The 18,808-nt window shown below is 41.1% G+C and overlaps 1 protein-coding gene across 3 annotated transcripts in view; it reads right to left on the reverse strand.

Annotated features, from left to right (window-relative positions):
- Positions 1-18,808, reverse strand: part of LOC132823883 (uncharacterized phosphotransferase YvkC-like) — a 165,886-nt gene that overhangs the window by 83,424 nt on the left and 63,654 nt on the right. For all 3 annotated transcript variants that reach the window (XM_060837975.1, XM_060837976.1, XM_060837977.1), the window contains 3 exons: positions 8,105-8,220; positions 3,110-3,165; positions 511-563 (listed from right to left, as the gene is read on the reverse strand). In XM_060837975.1, the coding sequence (XP_060693958.1) occupies positions 511-563; positions 3,110-3,165; positions 8,105-8,220 (225 nt within the window). The remainder of the gene's footprint in view (positions 1-510; positions 564-3,109; positions 3,166-8,104; positions 8,221-18,808) is intronic.

An 18,808-nucleotide genomic window follows, 5' to 3' on the forward strand; every position in this document is an offset into this window, starting at 1 on the left:
TACTTCCAAATAAATTTGTTGGACTATAACCTGTTGTTGTGATTTTTAACTTTACACCTCAGTCCAACATCTGCACCTACAAATCTTAATTACTACTGTTATCAAATGCAGGTTGCCAATTGATGTGGCATTGAAAGACATGAAGGATCTGAAATTACACATACTAAAGATAGCTCCAGCCTTCAAATTTATGGAATGATGTATTGTGAAAGTCCACTGTCTGCCACTCTGTTCTCTGTGCTATATTAACACTCTCCAGAAAGACTGGAGTGTCCTCTCCAAGGCGCAAGACTAGGCAAAATGTCAGAGGTACTCCTTGACCTCCCCATTTAATGCCAAAAATGCAAAGGCAGTCCTCACAGGAACAGACAACTTGGCCCACTATGTGAATAGGTGGATTAACTATATTAGCAATCAGAATTGGATCAAATGCATAAATTCTCTCACCTTCAGATAAAAGTTTGAATTAATCACAAACCTTATCAGAACATACCAACACACATTACTTACTTTGTGGTGGTTGCAGAAATGGAGAGAATTATTAAATTTACCGATAATCCATTCTAAAAGAAATAAGAGAAAGTATCTATAAGCCTATTTTCCAAGCAGCATTAAACAATCCCAATTATATAAACAGTTTCGGCTGGATTCAACTCACTCCAATGAATGTGTAGGCAATTGTTTTCATTTTTCACAGGAAGGGAGTGTGGGCAGAACAAGTGCAGAACACTGTTGCCTGCCTTTCAATTACAGGTTTACAAGATTATGTCAAAGGGCAGGGACATTCAATCACATTACTGTGGGTGTGGAGTCACATCTAGGCCAGACCAGGTATTTCTGTAAAGGTGACCAGATGGGTTTTTAAGGCAAGGATAGATAGATAGATAGATAGAATAGTAAAGGAATTGGGTGTCATGGCAAGTGGGCAGATGAGTGGAGCTGATTCCATGAGAAAATCAGCTATGATCTTATTGAATGGTGGAGCAGGCTGGATGGGCCAGATGGCCTACTTCTGCTCCTATTTCTTCTGCCCTTGTGTTCTTACAATTAGTTTTGTGGTCACCATTATCGAGTCTAGCTTTCACTCCACATTTGTTTTATTAATCAGATTTAAATCCCACAAAGTACCAATGTGTGAAGTCAACTCACATCCTGGAGAATTGACTTGGCTCTCTGATTACTCTTCCAATCAAATTACACTAAGGAACAATCTGTGCATTGCAAAATGCTTCCAAGAAATATATTGTAGGGTGTAATTTGCATAGATTAAATCATTTGCTTTGGCTAAAATAAAACCAAGTGAGAGAAACATTTGTTGTAAATGCAAACAGATTGTTTATCTAGGAAAAAACGAGAAATTGCTGAAAAACTTCAACCCTGTCTGAAGAAGGGTCACTCGACCTGAAACATAAACTCTATCTTCTCTCCACAGATGCAGCCAGACCTGCTGAGTTTCTCCAGCAAGTCTGTTTTTATTTCATGTTTCGAACATCCGTAGTTCTTTGTTTTGCTTTATCTAATTGTTCGCTTGGCCACAAGCTGAAAATTAACAAGACTCCAACCAAGACTTAAAAGTAGGGTACTTTATTCTTTGGACCATGTGGTAAATTTTCCAACTGAAGCTTTGGAGCTGCACAGTTAATACCATTACTGATCTATTTCACTCAGCAAGGCACAGATGGAACTATGGCCCTAATCAGAAAAATGGAATAAAAAACTTTTTATTTGGTGGCACTACTGCCTCATAGCACCAGGGACCCATGACTGTCTGTGTGGAGTCTGCACATTCTCCGTGATTGCGTTGGCTACGTCCAGGTGCTCTGGTTTCCTCCCATAGTCCAAAAATTGCAGGCTAGGTGGATTGGACATGTTAAATTGCCCTGTAGTGTCCAGAGACATGCAGACTAGGTGAGATCATGGTAAATGCAGGGATGAGGTGGTGGGATTTGGATGCAATGCTCTTTGGAACATTGGTCAGACTCGATTAGGCCAAATTGCCTCCATATGCACTGTAGAGATTCTATGATTCTATTATTTCACTGGATATAGGTGTGGTTGGCTAAGCCAGCATTTATTGCCCATCCCCATAGGCCCTTGAAAAGCTCATGATGGGCTGCCTTCCTGATCTACTGACATCCATGGTATGTAGAGTCAACCACAGTGCTGTTCGGGAGGGAGCTCCAGATTTTTGACTGAGCAACAGTGAGCGCATATCAATAGCTTGAGTTTTCATGTAGCTGCTGCTCTAGAGGAGGGGCGGATCATAGGTTTGGAAGGTGCTGGCAAAAGATCCATGATGAGTTGTGACAGTGCATCTTATAGATGATACGCAATTGTTGACACAGTGCCACAATGCAGGGAATGCAGAGTGAATCTGATAAATGGGATTCCAACGAAGTGGACTGTTGTGGCCTGGGTGGTGTTGAGCTTCTTGAGTGTTGGAGCTGCAGCCATCCGGGCAAGTGGAGATTATTTCATTACATTCCTGGCTTGTACATTATAGAATGGTGGTGAAGGTCTGGAGAGTTAGGAGGAAAGTTACTTGCTGCAGCATTTCCAGCCTCTGACCAACTCTTGCATACTTAGAAATATCAAATCAAGCTAAGCAAACTGTAAATAATAAATTGTACAGAATATAAAACTAAGACACTGCTTCTGTATCTCTTCATTTTGAAAGTACAGTTATAAACTTTCCCACTTAATGTTTTCATACTAGGTCTTTCACATAGAGAATTTCATTTCTTCCTTCTGATCTAATCTTAATACAGTAACTACAAGCATTAAAGGTAACAACAATCTTGCGATCTTTAGTAAAGAATTGCATATATTTAATATTAGCTGAGAGTATTACATATAAATTAATTGTAAAGAAATTTGAGATAGCATTTGGACTCACTTAAACATTCCTATCACACTGATCATGCATATGGAACACACCTTTATGCTACAATTAATTATCTACAGTACCTACAGCATTATAGAAGCTTGAGGACTTACAAAAATATGCTATTGAAATAAATTATAAAACTCTAAATACACCTGAATAGTTATTTGGAATACAAGTATGGACTGGTTGCATTGTGATCCGTTGGAAAGTTAACATAATTACCTCAAAGTGTGCCAAGAGCAAAACATAGCGATGCATATGAGCCCAATTTCTGATACCTATGGATAAAAGGTTAACATTATCAGGATCATCATTCATTCTGTAATCCTGTAATTTGTGTGACATTATGTTAATTAACTACCACCCTAAACATTCCATGAACCTCTTCTTAGGGCATCATTGCCCTTTCTTAAAAAATCTGGGGTTTTGCTTCTCTAGGAAGTTACATGGTGAGGTGGGGGATATCTGTATAATGTACAACACCACAATCAAACAGATAAAAAGACCAGTGTGTTTTTTACTGTCCACAACTTTTGTGCATTGGAGTGCAATGACAAAAAGTCAAATAATTCTAAGGTTATAAACATTTATAATTGCTCAAGTAAAACTTTTTTCTTCACTTAATTATGTTAGAAAGAACATTTCCTGCAGTCATATGGCAGCATACACCTTGAGTATTGTTGAAAAAATATGCGTTTTGTTGGAGCTTTTCATCTTGTACTCTTCAGGATAATTTACAAGAAATACTAATGTAAAAGGAAAACACCATTTATACTGCAGGAGAGGGGAGTTCATAGACAAATGGACTATGCTTGGTAGAGGCATTGCCATGGAGAATGTACCTGTTAATTGTGAACAACGTATCTTTTTTGGAAATTTTCTTTATTTCTGAGTTTGCATTGAATTAGGAAAATAACTGTTCTACAACCCATGACTGATACCAAATTTCTACATTTTTCAAAAACATGTCACAGAAACTCATTGCAGGTTGTGTTTATACTGATGTTTTATTCAACTTGTTTGGAGATTGGTTGGCACTAGTGACTGTGTACAGGTTGCCAATTGGTCTGTGGAACTGTGACTAGGTTGTGGATATCAACGGTCATTAGCCGGACAACATCTCACTGACTGATTCCTACCTTGTGGGTGTGAACAATGCAGGGACAGTAAAAATATCTGACATGTGAAGAAAGCCAATTATTTTCTCCATCTAAATGCTGCACAGGGTGGGCTTTAATGAGTAACTATGAGACTTTTCAGTTATTGATCAATTGTCTGTGCCTCATGCAAGACCTCTGGAAAGAAAGACAAGAACAGAAAATCATAGCAAGCAAAATGATCATTGCAGCAAATCCTAAGGACTGGGATAATTGAACTGAAATTCCAATTTTCCCTCTCCACCTTAACACCAATTCCTTTGTCCATCTGTGGCTGCCTGTATGTTTGTGTAAACCGGTTTTAGAAGGGCCTATAGTTTTAACAAGTAGAGCTCCTGTTTGTAGTACATAGTTAGATTAGATTCCCTATTGTATGAAAACAGGCCCTTCGGCCCAACAAGTCCACACAGACCCTCCAAAGAGTAACCTACCCAGACGCATTCACCAACTCTGACTAATGCACCTAACATTATGGGCAACTTAGCATGGCTAATTCACCTAACCTGGACATCTTTGGATTGTGGAAGGAAACTGGTGAACCAAGAGGAAACCCACGCAGAGACGGGGAGAATGTGCAAACTCCACACAGACAGTTGCCCAAGGCTGGAATCAAACCCAGGTTCCTGGCACTGTGAGGCAGCAGTGCTCACCACTGAGCCGCCATGCTGCCCCAAACAGTTATTTAACTGTGGTTAGAATCTATTTGTAAAACGTAGGTGTTATGAGGTACAGATGTCTGGATCATGTTTTCTATTAAACTGGGTCTATCTGACAGGTGAATTGGGGACTTTTAACTTTTGTGATGCTTCTAGGTACTTCAGAATTTGATTTCCAATGGCTACATCAGTGAGGTGTAATATAGTGATGATTGATAGTTAACTGCCAAGTTAAATATGGCATATTGACTCTGTTTGGCTCAGAGCAATGAACCAGAGAATTTTGTTTTATTCAACTGAAACAGGCTCAATGTGTGTACATGTTCCTTCTGTCTGCAAAGAACAACTTGTGATATTGCAAAAGAAAACATAAACATGGTATAGGTTATGCAATATTAATAATAGAAGAGGATTTTTGCAGCAGAGAACGGCGGGAGCTGGGCAGAAGTGAAGCCAGAGTGCAAAGCCGGTCGGGAAGGTAAGTGATTGTTATTTGAGTGGGTGTGTTCTAGACCCCAGGTCCTACAAAGTAGGGCCTCCTCTAACCTAAATTAAAAGTCCACGGACGTGCCCCAAAAAGAGGGTCCAAGGAAGTTCCTGTGGTTTGAAGTGTGAGGCTTTAGCTCAGGAGTCTTTGACAAGCAGGTTGAGTGAAGTGATTACGCCAAAGTTGAAGAGGGTGAAGACATGACTGCCCAGCTGGTTCATTGTGCTACGTGCTTGATGTGGGAGGTCAACGACTCTGGTGTATCTGGCTCGTATAAATGTGGAAAGTGTGTGCATGCAACATTCAAAATTATCAGTAAATGTTACTATCCATGAAATTACTGTGTTTCGAATGTTGTGAGCATGGGCTGATGGATATAGTAAAGTAGCTATTGTTCTAATGGATAATATGGCTGCTCTCTGATTATAGAGACATGACTGGGTCATTATGCCTCAGGTGAGGGGAGAGATTGAGAAGGAGAGTCCTTCATGGTAACCTCAGGCATAGCAGAAATAAAGCCCATGCTGTTGGTGTTACTCTGCATCACACAAACCAGCTGTCTAACCAACTGAGCCAATAACCCCTGGCTGAATATTGCAAACAGACAAAGTTATACGTGTTTGTTATGATCGACCCCCATTTTTTTGGAATATATGGTCATGATGCCAAGTTTCACCGCAATCTCACTGCAGACAGAAAGAACACACACACACACATATTGTGCTTTTATACCTCAACTAGACATCTCGGGATTAACCCTTTGGTTAAATGGAGTAAGCCTACATGATTTACACAAAGCCTGGAGCTAATTATCATCTATTTTGGGCATTCTTCATGGCAACTCCACTATCATTCAGCATCCAGTTGCCAACAAGACAGCACGTTCCTCTAATATCACAGAAAATGTTGTTTCCCTTTGATATTTCTTGCTCATTGCCCTGATGAGTGCAAGACAAAAAGCTTTGACAAAGTGGATCATTTTCAGCAGTACTCAAATTGTAGCAGTGCTGAAATTCAAAAGCAAATTTATGGTAGATAATGGATTCAATCCGTCTCACACTAAAGCAGTCATTCTGCCTGTTCCTGCACTTTTACCATCAAAGGTGTTCATAGCACAAAAAGAAGTGCTTTTCCTCAACAGAAATTAAACCACAGTGCAGTATAGTAAGATAGCACAGCTGCTCAGTGGTTAGCACTGTTGCCTTGCAGCACCCAGGACCCAAGTTTGATTCCAGCCTCGGGTTTGCACATTCTCTGCATGTCTGAGTGGGATTCCTCCAGGTACTCCAGTTTCCTTCCACAGTCCAAAGTCATGCAGGTTAGGTAAATTGGCCATGCTAAATTGCCCACAGCATACAGGGATGTGTAGGTTACGTGCATTCGTCAAGGGAACTGTAGATTAATAGGGCAGGGGAACGGATTTGGGTGGGATAATCTTTGGAGGATCAGTGTGGACTTGTTGGGCCAAAATGGCCTGTTTCCACACTGTAGGGATCCATGATTCTCTCTGAAAATAATTATGTACAGTTACTAACCAGTTGATTACTGAAGCAAAATAGATCAGATATCTATTAACCAGATCACAAGGACGAAGTAATTGCAAGAGCGAATATTGCTCTACTATCTATGCTGCCCTTAAACTCATCTAACATTTGAGGAATAGTGTGAGTTAACAGACAGCATCAGATTATAAAGACCCTTTGCACCAACTGTTCTCTCCTGGGAGTTCTAAGTGCACATCCTTTTGATTTGAATATTGGATGCAAGCAATTATCCTGTTGGTTCCTGAATAGCATTAAACCCAGAATGTAGCCTTGAGGAACTTGCACAACTTTACATTGCAACATTTGTTAAAGATTACTGTTGTCTGGCTCCAGTTGCAGCATGAAACCAATGGTTGCAGTCCTAAATTTAGCAATTATATGCATTATTACCTTTCAATTGGAATTACAATAATTATAATTAAAAGCATCCTCTCCCATTAAAATTGCAAAACTCATACTGTGTTAACTTTATCTTTTACATGTCTACAAGGCAATATAAGTTTGTAGCTTTTGTCATCTCTAGATGCTTTCAAATGAAAAAGAACAGAAAAAGTACATCAGATGACTGCAGTTACTCTGTATGTTTTGAATCTCTGAAGCTGGGACCACTTGACAATGACAAGATGTGCAGTACAATTGCTCGTTCGATCTTAATGTTGGAAAATGAATGACACTCCCATCAGACACAGCAAAACATGAACATGCATGATATTGCTATGACATTTCATACTCATCTACTGTAATTTTACAAATGAATTTTAGGTGATAAATAGCTATATACATTTTCTTTAAGAAACTTTTCCTGTAACCCGTCTCCCTAACATCACTCATTGCTGTAAACTGTGCGCATCGTTAAAGAGACATGGCAAACAATGAAGTTGTAAGCTTTTTTAATCTGGCAAGTATGATGGTCTATTACAAGTACCATCACTGTGAGGCACTACCTCCAGAAAAACGGTAGTCCTTACAAATGAACAATACTCCTGTTCCGCCAAAAGACAAAGTGCCAATCCGCAAAGCCACGTCTACAGATGTTAACAAAATTGAACATTTGGAGACAACACAAAAAGTGTTCTCGTCAGGTCATCTATCCACACTCACCATCAATCCACTTCCTGGCAACAGTCTGCAAACTCCAGGAGAAGTAAGCAGGGCAGTGATAGACCCATGGTATGTGATGTTGTGTAGGGGTTCTGAAAAGGTTAATGCTAAGGAATGCCTTGAGGACCCTCCACTCTGAAGATGTCATTATGGGCTTCGTGGAAACAAAACTGCTTTAGACGTCGTCTGAGTAAGATTTACATTGAGTTTATCACATAAACTCCACAACAATGTCCAAAATGCATATACTAAAGAAAAAACAATTTTATTACCATAAGAATGATCTCTTAATCCACGAAGAAGCAGCTCATTTCTCTCATGTCCCTCAATCTCAATTTCTCCAACATATTGACCCCACTGCTCATAATGTGTCTGCTGTTGATTGTACCTGAAAAACACAACATCAATGGGCATTGTAAAACATACACCAATAAAAGTGACACAATTAATCTCAGTGTTTTGAGGGACCAGGTTTTCAATTGCAGAGGTGCACCCAAAATTTTATATGTAGGCAAACATGATGATAATCATCGCTGAATTTATTCTAGACAGAATTATGCTCAGTGAGTGCTTTTTGACAGACAAGGGAAGTAAATAGTTATCGAAGCCAAATAGCCAAGTGGAACTGAGACGACAATCAGACCAGCCATGATCTCATGAACTGTGGAGCAGCTGCAAAGGACTGAATGTTCCTTCCTGCTCCAAAGTCCTATTTTCCTCTGTCAATTCCATAAATCTTTCTGCTTTGTTGCTTCTGAAGGCAATATGTTAATTAACAGAAGTAAAAATGTAAACAATTGATATTGGAAATCTAATGTCATGCCCTAGAGGGCATGAAGATACAACTGCCTTGTTTTCAAAATGGATGCTGATGAACTGTTATATGACGGCTGCTAAAAGGACTTGTGCAACTTCTACAAAAGCTATCAAACTTCTGGTGAGTTCTGAATTGAATCACAATGGACAGAGCTCTCCTCTTTGAACGAACATGCCTAAATAGTAGTCCATTTGTGGAATTTACTACTGTCATTTCAAATACCAGAATCAATGGACTCCTACACAGTATCTCCAGATTTTCATTGTAACTAAAGAAAGCTGATGAGACCATAAGTGTGAAAGACATTTACCTCCTATTGAATAATCATGGATCATTGACCATTTGATTGAAACTGATCTACTGGTTCGGAAATCCTATCTTTCTAAAAGTCGGAAAAGATCTGGAACAGTCTACAGGTCAAGTCACCAGACAGTACGCTGTTGCCTCATTACAGAGAGAGAATTGGTGGTAGTTTAACCTGAGGGCCACAAAGCCTCAGGCAATGGAAGAGGTTGAGAAATTGAGTGCTTCACAGTCATTTCAGTTAGTGTTGGAAATAAGCCCATGCTGTCGGAGTCACTCTCCATCCAGCCAACTGAGCTAACTGCCCCCCATTTCCAGAATAATACCAACTGTTGCTGAGAAAGTTAAAAATCACACAACACCAGGTTATAGTCTAACAAGTTTAATTGGAAGCACACTAGCTTTCGGAGCGACGCTCCTTCATCAGGTGGTTGTGAAAGAGCGGCGCTCTGAAAGCTAGTGTGCTTCCAATTAAATCTGTTGCCTGTTGGACTATAACCTGGTGTTGTGCGATTTTTAACTTTGTACAATCCAGTCCAACACCGACATCTCCAAATCGTTGCAGAGAATAGCTGTGCTACTTACTTCTTCCAAGAAATGAAACGCTTCAATGTCTTTTTAAAAGCCTCCCTTCCTGATTCCAAAGCTCTGAGCTCATCTGTAAAGAGATTCAACTTCCTTATATCACATCCATGACTGCCTATCGATGTGACCTGCTGAACAGTCTTCTTTTGGAAGGAACCCTGCAGTTTATGTGGAAATCCAAATTTAACTATCTCAACTTACTGGAAAGGGCAAGTGTGGAAAAATATTTCCTTGCTTTTTACTGGATCTGCAAAAATACTTGAACTGTTTACTACATTTTTTAACATTTACAACGTGTACTACTCTTTTTGGCTGCATCTTTCCTGAGTGTTTGTTAGATGGCGAAACCAGTGCACAGATGTTTTTTGGCATGAATGAGGGATTACATTATTGTCTTTGATTAAACACATAAAAATCCACTGCTTTTTTGCTTTACACTAACCACACTCCAACTGGGATTTAGAAACACACACATCTGTCTTTTAAAAAGTATACCACACTGATTACAGATCAAACAGGAAGGAATTGAGGATTTCAGTTTATCTTCCCTCCTCTGTCTAACATTAAACTAAGGACTCAAAGTATTGCAAATCTACTATGTGTGTGGATGCATGCATGAACAAACCATTCTGGAAGAGATAATACATATCTGCATGTTCAGTTGGTTGAGAAATAAGAACATATAGGTGCATGTATGTTGTATGTTAACTGGTTCTCAATTAAGGGGATCAATTGGTGGTGAGACAGGAAGGTCCTGCCCACCCAGAAATTACATTGGGTGGAGGTGAAAAGATTTCAGGGTTCTGACACACCACCATCTTGCCTAATGATGTTTCCTTCCCAAATTCAGGCCTCAAAGAATTCCACCCAAAGGACTCGGCAGCTTGAAATGATCAAACCGGAAAAGGAAAAAAAATGTCAAGTCTCAGCCAATTTTACTGTTGATGTGTTTCCATTAAAAAAACTGAAAAAATGCATTCCTCCACATTGGAATAAAGAACTAATTGTTTCATTATGATCGGATGCAATCACAGTGCACGTTGGCAGTACAGTTCAGAAACCGGTGACCTGTGGCAACCTCACAATATTTCAGAGGCAGTATTTGTTATTGGTCTTGCTTGAGAGATTGCTTGGTCCAGATCCCTCACTTCCTTCAATTATTGCATAGTCAGGAGTCACATGACACCAGGTTATAGTCCAACAGGTTTATTTGAAATCACACAAGCTATTGAAGTACAGGTTCTTCTTTCGGTGCAGTGTTTAATTACAGCGCAGAATTAGATAATGTGTGTAAGGTCACAGCTTAATATCTCACACCAATGATAGCAGGAACAGCTTGACCCTACTTATTCAACAGGAACCACGCGAGATCCAAGATGGCGGCGACTCAGCAAGTCTGAGTCTACAGAGCCCTTCCCAAAACCTGGGAAAAGTGGGTTTCCTGCCCCCACCACACTTGCCAAACCACCCAAAAAATTTCTTTAATCTTAATTAGCTGCTGAATATTATATTTAAACAGTCTAATACTGAGTGGATAATGAGTAAATCAAAGGGACCCTGCAGCTCTCAGAAAACAAAGACCCCTCCCCCACCCTCCTCTCCTCCGGCTGCAGCTGATGTAAAAACGAGCCTTATAGAGATGATTGCTAGATTGGAATCGACACTCGTCAATTTCATCGCAGAATCCCGACAGAGATGGAATGCATTCGAAGAAAAGCTGCAGAAACAGAATCACTCTATCGGAGAATTGCAGGGCCGAGTGGAGGGGGCGGAACTAAAGGCCACGACCTCCGAGGCTGCAGCTCAAACAGCTGCAGAACAGGTGCGAGCTCTGGAGCAGAGAATCAGGGCCTTTGAAATCTACATGGATGATATTGACAACAGAAATCGGAGAAAGAATATTCGGTTGCTGGGCCTTCAAGAACAAGAAGGGAAAGGACAGTTAGCAGTATTTCTGGAGCGATGGCTGCCCCAGCTTTTAAACCTGGGGGCTGAAACTGACCGGGTAAGGGTGGAGTGGGCCTACCGGGTCGCAGTACGCGGATCTGGCCCAAACCAGCGCCCACGCCCGGTCCTGTTCCAGCTGCAGAGTTATAGGGAGAGGCAGATACTCCTGGATGCCTCCAGAAAGCTTGGAAAGGATCCTAAAGCTATGATTCATGAAGGATCCAAGATTATGTTATTTCAGGACTTCTCCCCGGCTTTGGCACGAAGAAGGAAGGCATTTGATGAGGTGAAGAAATGTTTAAGGGACTTAGATATTCAATACACCTTACGCTACCCAGCGACGTTATGCTTTACCCACGAAGGATCCGAGTATAATTTTAGATCATCGGAAGAGGCCAAGAAACTTTTAGACTCGGTTAAATAAATCGTAAGAGACAATTTATGTTGGCTTGCCTCCCCCACACTCCGTGGGGAGAAATGGATACTTTATTCTACTTTACTTTTGCCTCTGGGAGCGGGGTTGTCTTCCTTGCTATGTTATTATACTTAACTGTAATCTGTTGGAGTTGTAATTTTATAGTTATGTGTGTTTGTACGTGGCATTGATGCTAGCAGATATACTCAGGTATGGGTGGGGAGGGGTGGGGGTGCGGCGCTCACTGTTAACTCTAGCTCGGTATTATATCTAAATCCTATTAAGGAGCGCCCGGGTTGAGGGTGGGACACTGTTTGGGAGAGGATATGGTGGAACGTTGGAAAGGTAGTAAGGCCCCCTGAGAACAAGGGGGAAGATCTCCATTCAAACATGTTTAATTTTTTTTGTTCTTATTGTTTGGAAATAACTTCCTTTTTATCATACTGTTATGAGTGTATTAGAGAACATTTTCTCTTATTTGAAGGATGTAAGTGACTCAACTATACACTCTGGATGATTGTGGATTAGTTGAATTTTGATGATTATATATTTAAGATCTATTTTTATATTAATGTTTGTGCTTGAAAATTCTGCTTATTTTTGTAAATTTGTCAAAATGTTAAATTCCCAATAAAAATATCTATATAAAAAAACAGGAACCACGCTGCTGGATCAGGCATTACTTTTAATACATAGAATCATAGAACCCTACAGTGCGGAAACAGGCTATTCAGCCCATCAAGTCCACACTGACCTGCCGAAGAGCATCCTATCCAGACACACCCCTATCTTTGTAACGCTACATTTGATCATGGCTAATCCATCTAGCCTACACATTCCAGGACACTACAGGCAATTTAACATATCCAATCCACCTAACCTAAGCAGGCAAAAAGGAGACGTGACTGAAATTGACCAAGTCCCTCTTTAAATGTATAACGTGTGCTCCAATTACATCCTCAGAGCTAACTGCTGTTTGGATTTAAAGATGGAGCTATTAAAGAGCTTTAAAAGCAAACAAAAATACCTTAGAAACAACAATGAAATCATACTAAATGTATCTAGGAATCAGATTTGCATCCAGCCAATTAAAACACAGATGTGAGAAAATTAGTGTGAAAGTATGCCAACAGTGAACTAGTGAAAGATTGTAGTTAATAAATACTGTAAAAAGAATTCTCTTTGTCTGGACTAGAGAAAGTTACAGGGAAGTGGATTTTTTTTAAAAAAGTAAGGATTTTGGCATGGCAAACATATCAAGGCTATTTTAGTGACAGATTTAGGATCATGAAGAGAAAAACAACAGCAAGTGTAAGAATATTGGAAACACAGATAAATTAACAGAGTTCCTTGATATTGCCAACCATCTCAGTCCACTGCTATGCTGCTCATTTTGTTGAGTGTGTGACATCCTTTGCTAAATTTCAAACTCCTAAACTTCAACCAGTGAGCAGTATGTGTTAGTATGTGTAATGTTAAAACCGGCTGCTCATTTTGCCCAAAAACAAGTTATCAATCTATCATGTACACATAGAAGAACCTGAAGAATTGCTGGCAGTATCTGTAGAGAGAGAAACAGAGCTAATGTGTTGAGTCCAACAACTTATTTGGAACTCGCATATTTCTTCAAGCATTCCGAAGCTAGACTCCAAAGTTCTTCATCTGACCGCATCATAAATAAGCCAGAGCTGAGATGAGAGAGAAAGGAATAGGATGAAGTTGTTAACACTTTTCCTTCTAAATTGTATTGACAGGTTCAAGTCTCACTCCAAAAACTAAGAGAAACTGAGAATTGTAGACACTGGAGATCAGAGTTCAGAGTGTGGTGCTGGAAAAGCACAGCAGATCAGGCAGTAGCCGAGGAGCAGGAAAATTGATGCTTTGGGCATAAGCCCTTCATCAGGAGTGGGGCTGGGGGGGGGAGAGATAGCTGAGAGTGCGATAGATTGACAGAGGTAGAAGCAATGGTGATAAGTTGGAGAGGAGGGTGGAGTGGATAGGTGGGAAGGAAGTTGGACAGGTAGGACAGGTCATGAGGGTTGTGCCAAGTTGGAAGATTGGAACTGGCATAAGGTGGGGGGGAGGAGAAATGAAAAAAACTGGTGAAGCCCACATTGATGCTGTGTGGTTGGAGGGTCCTGAGGCAGAAGATGAGGCATTCTTCCTCCAGGCATCACTCAGGTGGTTAGGGAGGGGCAATGAAGGAGGCCCAGGACTTGCATGTCCTTGGCGGAGTGGGAGGGGGAGATGAAATGTTTGGTCACAGGACGGTGGGGAAGCTTGGAGCGGGTGGCCTGGAGATGTTCTCTGAAGTGGTCTGCAAGTAAGTGTCCTGTCTCCCCAGCGTAAAAGAGCACCAGGAGCAACGGATGCAGTAAATGAAATGTGTGGAAGTGCAAGTAAAACTCTGATGGATGTGGAAGGCTCCTTTGGGCTTTTGGACAGAGATGAGGGCAAAAATTAAGACTGACCCTACAGTGCAGTACTGAGGAAGCCCTGCTGAGGATAAATTGGCTGCCACATTTCTTACACTAAAGACTGAATACAATTCAAAAAGTATTTCATTGACTGTAAAGAACGGGGGGGGGTATTGGTGGTAATGACCTTCGTTAAATTTTAAATATGCTATATTGACTCTGATTTGCTCAGAGCAATCAACCAGAGAAATTTGTTTTGTTAAACTGAAACAGGCGCAGTGTGTGTACATGTTCTTTCTGATGCAAAGAACAGTCCTGTCCATCCCTGAGCTATGTTTCTGTAATTGCTATGATATCCCAGTCTCATGTTCCTAACTATGCCCTAAGTTCATCTGCCTTCCCTGTTAGGCCCCTTGCATTGAAATAAATGCAGTTTAATTTATCAGTTCTACCTTCTTCTCTGCTTTGTCCCTGCCCGCATTGGCTGTGTGACTTGCTTCTTTTCTCAATGGTACCAGTATCAGATTGATCTCTCTGGGCTTCCCCCACCACCCCCTTCCCCCACCCCCCCCCACCCCCCCCCAAACACTCCCCCCCCCAAACACTCCCCCCCCCCAACACTCCCCCCCCCCTCGCCGCCAACTTACTAGTTTAAATTCTCCTGCGCGGCCCTAGCAAGTCGCCCTATCAGTATATTAGTCCTCTTCCAATTTCGGTGCAATCTGTCTTTCTTGTACAGGTTACTTCCACCCCAAAAGAGGTCCCAATGATCCAAAAATGTGAATCCCTCTCCCATTCACCAGCTCATCAGCCATCCATTCATCTGCTCTATCCTCCTAATCCTGCCCTCATTAGCTCGTAGCATCAGCAGTAATCCAGATATTAGTACTCTTGAGGACCTCCTTTTTAAATTCTTGCCTAACTCTCTGTAATCTCCCTTCAGAATCTCAACCTTTTCCCTTCCTACGTTGTTGGTTCCAATGTATCCAGTGACCTCCTGCTGGGCCCTCTCCCCCTTGAGAACATTTTGCACCCTCTTTGAGACATCCTTGATCCTGGCATGAGGGAAGCAACACACCATTCTGATTTTTCACTGCTGTCCACAGTCTGTACTTCGGACTAGAGAATCCCCTAACACAATCGATCCCTTAGAACCTGAAGTACCCCTCATTGCATTAAAGCCAGTCTCAATCCCAGAAAGCTGACTGTTCATGCTACATTCCTCTGAGAATCCATCACCTCTTACATTTTCCAAAACAGCATACTTGTTTGAAATGGGGATAGCCGCAGAAGACTCTTTCACTACCTTGACTATCTCTCTTACTTTGCCTCAAGTTAACCCATCTATGTGACTGTATTTGTGACTTTCTCCTTTCCTATAACTGCCATCCATCACAGCCCTTTGCTCTTGTAAATTCCTCATTGCCTGTCGCTCCAACCGTTCGATCAGATAGAATTCGCAATCAATGGCATTTATTGCAGAAATAATCCTCAATAACATGTAAACTCTCCCTAAACTCCTACATCCAACAAGAGCATATCACTCTACTAAGGGCCATTTTTGCTTTTTCCCATCTGCAGACCCAGAAAATAGCATCGTCTTATTCCTCTACAAAACACTGCTTTAGGCTAACTTAATACTGATGGCTTATATTTTTAAGTTGAATCAAGAGATGTATCTCAATAAAACACATAATAAGGAAGAATCCATTCTATTCACTACTGCAGACTTACGGCTAGGCCCCAAGGCCACATTTAAAACTAATAATTTAACTGTCTCTGTGCTGTGACCTTTCCAAAACAGGTTACTGCAACATCAGTTGTGAATTTCACAGTTTGTTAATTTTTCCAGAAGTACTCCAATGTCCAGTGATACATGACTTCAAACAGCAAAGGCAGTAACTGCGCAGGTTCATTGCTCTATCAGTTAGCAGAGTGGGTTTCTTTTTCTCTCTCACTCCTGCCCTGACCTCACCATGTGCTGCCTTTATCTGTTCCTCTCCCTTTAAAAGATTCTTCTAATTATAATCATTGCAATTCCAATTAAAAGAGAATACTGTGCATAATTGCTTCATTTGATTTATGTCTACAATCTTTAGTTTCATGCTACAACTGGACTAAGTAATCTTTAACAAATGTTACTATACATGGGCCACATAGTGAATCTGACTGAAAATTGTAAATAAGTTGCCAAAATATTCAAATTTATCAGTAAATATTACTCTCCATGAAATTATTGTGTTTTGAATGTTGTGAGCATGGGCTGATGGATATGGTAAAGTAGCTATTGTTCTAATGGATAATATGGCTGCTCTCTGATTACAGAGACATGACTGGGTCATTATGCCTCAGGTGAGGGGAGAGATTGACAAGGAGAGTCCTTTATGGTAACCTCAGGCATAGCAGAAATAAAGCCCATGCTGTTGGTGTTACTCTGCATCACACAAACCAGCTGTCTAACCAACTGAGCCAATAACCCCTGGCTGAATATTGCAAACAGACGAAGTAATACTTGGTTGTTATGATCGACCCCCACTTTTTTGGAATATATGGTCATTATGCCAAGTTTCACTGCAATCTCACTGCAGACAGAAAGCACACACACACACACATATTGTGCTTTTATACCTCAACTAGACATCTCGGGATGAACCCTTTGGTTAAATGGAGTAAGCCTACATGATTTACACAAAGCCTGGAGCTAATTATCATCTATTTTGGGCATTCTTCATGGCAACTCCACTATCATTCAGCATCCAGTTGCCAACAAGACAGCACGTTCCTCTAATATCACAGAAAATGTTGTTTCCCTTTGATATTTCTTGCTCATTGCCCTGATGAGTGCAAGACAAAAAGCTTTGACAAAGTGGGTCATTTTCAGCAGTACTCAAATTGTAGCAGTGCTGAAATTCAAAAGCAAATTTATAGTAGATAATGGATTCAATCTGCCTCACACTAAAGCAGTCATTCTGCCTGTTCCTGCACTTTTACCATCAGAGGCATTCATAGCACAAAAAGAAGTGCTTTTCCTCAACAGAAATTAAACCACAGTGCAGTATAATAGGGAAGCACAGTGGCTAAGTGGTTAGCACTGTTACCTCACAGCACCAGGGACCCAGGTTTGATTTCAGCCTCGGGCGACTGTCTTTTTGGAGTTTGCACATTCTCTTGGAGTCTGAGTGGGTTTCCTCCAAGTGTGATAGATTGATGGAGTGGGAGGTAATGGTAATAGATGGGAGAGGAGGGTGGGGTGGATACTTAGGAAGGAGGTTAGTCAGATAGGACAGGTCGTGAGGGTGGTGCCAAGTTGGAAGGTTGGACCTGGGAAAATGTCGGGGGAGGGGAAATAAGGAAACTGGTGAAGTCCACATTGATGCCGCATGGTTGGATAGTCCCGAGGCAGATGAGGTATTCTTTCTCCAGGCGTCGGTTGGTTAGGAAGTAGCAATGGATGATGCCCAGGAACTGCATGTCCTTGGTGGAGTGGGAGGTGGAGTTGAAGTGTTTGGCCACGGGGCGGTGGGGTAGGTTGATGCGGGTGCCCTGGAGATTTTCTCTGAAGTGCTCTGCAAATAGGCATCCTGTCTCCCCAATTAAAGGAGACCACACCGGGAGCAACGGATATAGTAAATGAAATGTGTGGAAGTGCAAGTAAAACTCTGATGGATGTGGAAGGCTCCTTTGGGGCTTTGGATGGAGGTGAGGACAAAAATTAAGAGTGACCCTGCAGTGCAGTACTGAGGAAGCCCTGCTGAGGATAAATTGACTGCCACATTTCTTATACTAAAGACTGAATACAATTCAAAAAGTACTTCATTGACTTAAAGATCAGGGAAGGTATTGGTGGTAATGTTACTGGACTAGTAATGCAGAATCTCAGGGTAATATTCTGGGAATATGGGTTTGGATCCCAACATGGCAGATGGTGAAATTTGAAATTCATGAGAAATCGAGCTGAATAAAGCCATCACAAGTATTAGCATAAGTTGGTCAATTGAGTCTTCTCTGTCATTCAATGGGCATACCTGGGCATCAATACCTGGGAAGATAAGAGGCACGAAGTTTAGATGGTATCAAAGGAGATTTTGTTTTCATTCAGAGGGAGGTGAATATCTGGAACTGAATGCCTGAAAAGGTGGTAGAGGCAGAAACTGTTACAACCTTTAAGTGGCATGGTCCAAGTGCTAAGAAATAGAATTACAGCAAATCTGTAATTGATAACTAGCATGGACTTGATGAGCCAAAGGTCCTCTTCCAGCATTGTTATTCCCGAAGAGATCCTGACTGATTTAGTAATCTTCAGCTCGACCTTCCTCCCTTATCCTCATGACCCTTGTGACCCATGCACAAGAACCCTCAAATCCTTCTGTGCTGCATCTTTCTGCAATCCTACTCTGTTTAAATAATTTTCAGCTCTTGTGTTTTCCTTGCCAAAGTACAAGAGCACATATTTTCCACATTAGATTCCACCTGCCAAGTTTTAGATCAATAA

This window comes from Hemiscyllium ocellatum, chromosome 17, assembly GCF_020745735.1.
Source record: "Hemiscyllium ocellatum isolate sHemOce1 chromosome 17, sHemOce1.pat.X.cur, whole genome shotgun sequence".
NCBI classification, from domain to species: domain Eukaryota; kingdom Metazoa; phylum Chordata; class Chondrichthyes; order Orectolobiformes; family Hemiscylliidae; genus Hemiscyllium; species Hemiscyllium ocellatum.